The following is a 2367-nucleotide window of genomic DNA, read 5'->3' as shown; positions in this document are numbered from 1 at the left end:
GCGAGCGGTTGCCTACCGAGGAGGCTGGGCGGCTCCTCATGGTGGCTGAGTGACAAAGGAGCCTTGAGCTAAACGCTCGTACCCTCGTCGAGCAAGCCCGCCGTGAAGAGGAGCGAATTGCCATGAACGTGGAGTTCACCATGAGGCGGCGGTTCGCGATGATCCAGCGAGCCGCCTCTGGTCGCGGGAAGAAAGATGGAGAAGTTGGGTCGTCGCGCCCGCCTACCGACGATGAGTACGAGGGCTATTTGTATTTTAAAGGGCCGGACACAATGGGTGCGCGCTGGATGCACTGGTCTGGCCGGCTGGACCGCCTCCCAAATTCTGTCCGCGAGTAGACCCTAACGGATAGAAACGGATCGTTTGGGTGGCCGTTTTGGTTCGGCCCGCTGAAGATGCCCTAAGAACCCTCCTTTCCCCTCTCCCCCTCTCTCACTTGTTCTTCATGGATGGATCAATGATTTATCTTTGTTTTCTTAATGGATGGAGTAAGAGTTGTGGTTTGGTGCGGAGTTGGGGATGGGGAGGATGGGGCTCGTGCTAGGTCCATGAGTGGGGATGGATGAAATGGTGTGTATGGAGCTCTTGATCAAATCCGTGGAATGTGAATAAATGGAATTGTCTATGTTGTATTACTTGATCAGAGGTACTGTACGAGTATGGTGTTCTTGGTCAGAAATTCAAACACGGCTTTTAGTTAGATGTGTACGTACTACTTAACACTTGCAACATTCGATCCAGTGAAATCCACTAGGTTGATCTGTTCGTCTCCACTAGTAAAAAATTGGGCTTTCGATCAGGCCTTTTGTTCTACCAGTCTGGAGCCGGAACAAATAGGCCGACCACGTCGCCCCAAAATCACCGAGAGCTACAAGGTCTTTTGTCGCGGTTCTTTAAGGCCTTTTGTCCCGGCTGCTGTCTCTAAGCGGGACAAAAGGGTCTGAGGCCTTTTACGGCCTGCTGGCAGCCCTTTTGTCCCGGCTGGAGACACGAGCCGGGACATAAAGTCCAACTATTCGTTCCCGCGTGGGAACCGATTCGTCTCACCATTACTGCACACGGAAAACAGAGAAGAATGATCGTCGCCGCCGGAAGTTGCATCGCCGCCGGTGCCATTGGCTGGCCTTTTCATCTCCCTCTCCCCTATATACATGCCTTGTCTTCCTCACATCTCCATAGCCACCGAAACTGCATAATTAGCCACATCTCTCTCCCCAAAAAGAGCCTGACGCCGACCTCTCTCTCCCGCGCCCCGGCCGGCCCTCTCTCGAGTGTCTCATGGATCCAGAAATGGTCAAGCTCGCGCGCGCCCTCGACTTCCCTCGATTTGAAGTCTACTACGATGTCATCGAGAAGATGAATTTCAAGGTCACGTACACCCTCCGTGCGAAGAGGGTGGAGAGGTGGATCCGCGTCGTCAAGAGGGATTTCCTTGACGCCGCGAAAATCAAGGTTAGCTTTTTCATGGCTTTTGTTATCAAAGATGTAGCAAAGAAGTATTTTCTTAGAAGCTGGTTAAAATTTAGAGCTATCGTAAAGCATCTAAAGTCCCAATGGCAAAAAAATTATGTGTTTGAAGGTCGTGGGTTTGGACTGCGAGTTCACCGATCCTCGCAAGGGTAGAGCTAATCAACGCGCCGCCGTCCTTCAACTCTTCGTCGCGCAACAGACTTTGGTCTTCCATATTGTTCATGCTGATGAAGTGCCACAACTTCTCATCGATTTCCTCGCGGACAAGAACATCAGATTCTGTGGCGCGGTAATCCACAATAATGTGAATATGTTGCATACCTACGAAATTAATGGTATTTCGTCTGCGATCAGCCTCCAGCAGATCCTTCGGAACCCCGTCCCAAATAAGCAGTCTCCATGTTTGTATGATTTGTCAAATCATTATATTAGGACGGGTCTCGAGCAGAAGAAGAAGTTTAATAAGAAGAACAAGCCGCCGAAGACCGCCAAGGAATTAGCAGAAGAAGAGGCACTTATTTTTGGATGGGGCGATTTTCCCTTCAGCCATAAGCAACTGCAGTATGCCGCTCTCGATGCTCGCCTCGGCTTCGAGCTGGGTAGGAGGCATTTCCAGACACTTGGCTACAATAGTCAGTTGGATCTCCTCGGACTTAATATTTATGAGTAGATGCATGGTGGTGTGGTGTGTGGTGTCGTGTGCGCCTTCTATGTATGAACATATGAATCGTCGCGATCAATATATTAAATCTTTATATTATATTTTTATTTAAATTCCTCACAGTTTTCTAATAATAATGGACATATTATTTGTCCAAATGCGATTTACAGATTCAAAGATATTAACTATGTCATATTATATGAATAATGGACATATTATTTGTCATTTCAATTCCT

General features: G+C 48.6%; 1 protein-coding gene across 1 annotated transcript; it reads left to right on the top strand.

The window, feature by feature from the left end:
• The first annotated feature begins 1290 nt into the window (after positions 1–1290).
• LOC127315608 (uncharacterized) lies at positions 1291–2140 on the top strand. The gene is made up of 2 exons (XM_051346080.1): positions 1291–1452; positions 1580–2140. Exons 1-2 carry the CDS (start codon positions 1291–1293, stop codon positions 2138–2140), a joined length of 723 nt encoding a protein of 240 aa, XP_051202040.1.
• The last annotated feature ends 227 nt before the right edge of the window (positions 2141–2367 follow it).

Source organism: Lolium perenne, chromosome 7 (assembly GCF_019359855.2).
Source record: "Lolium perenne isolate Kyuss_39 chromosome 7, Kyuss_2.0, whole genome shotgun sequence".
Taxonomy (NCBI): Eukaryota; Viridiplantae; Streptophyta; class Magnoliopsida; order Poales; family Poaceae; genus Lolium; species Lolium perenne.
This window is presented reverse-complemented; position numbering and strand designations above follow the sequence as displayed.

What these genes read in the sequence shown, in the direction of transcription:
- LOC127315608 (XM_051346080.1), top strand. Translation starts at nt 1,291, where the DNA reads ATGGTCAAGCTCGCGCGCGCCCTCGACTTCCCTCGATTTGAAGTCTAC. An exon ending in TTGACGCCGCGAAAATCAAG is followed by an intron (nt 1,453 to 1,579) that starts GTTAGCTTTTTC and finishes ATGTGTTTGAAG; the next exon opens with GTCGTGGGTTTGGACTGCGA.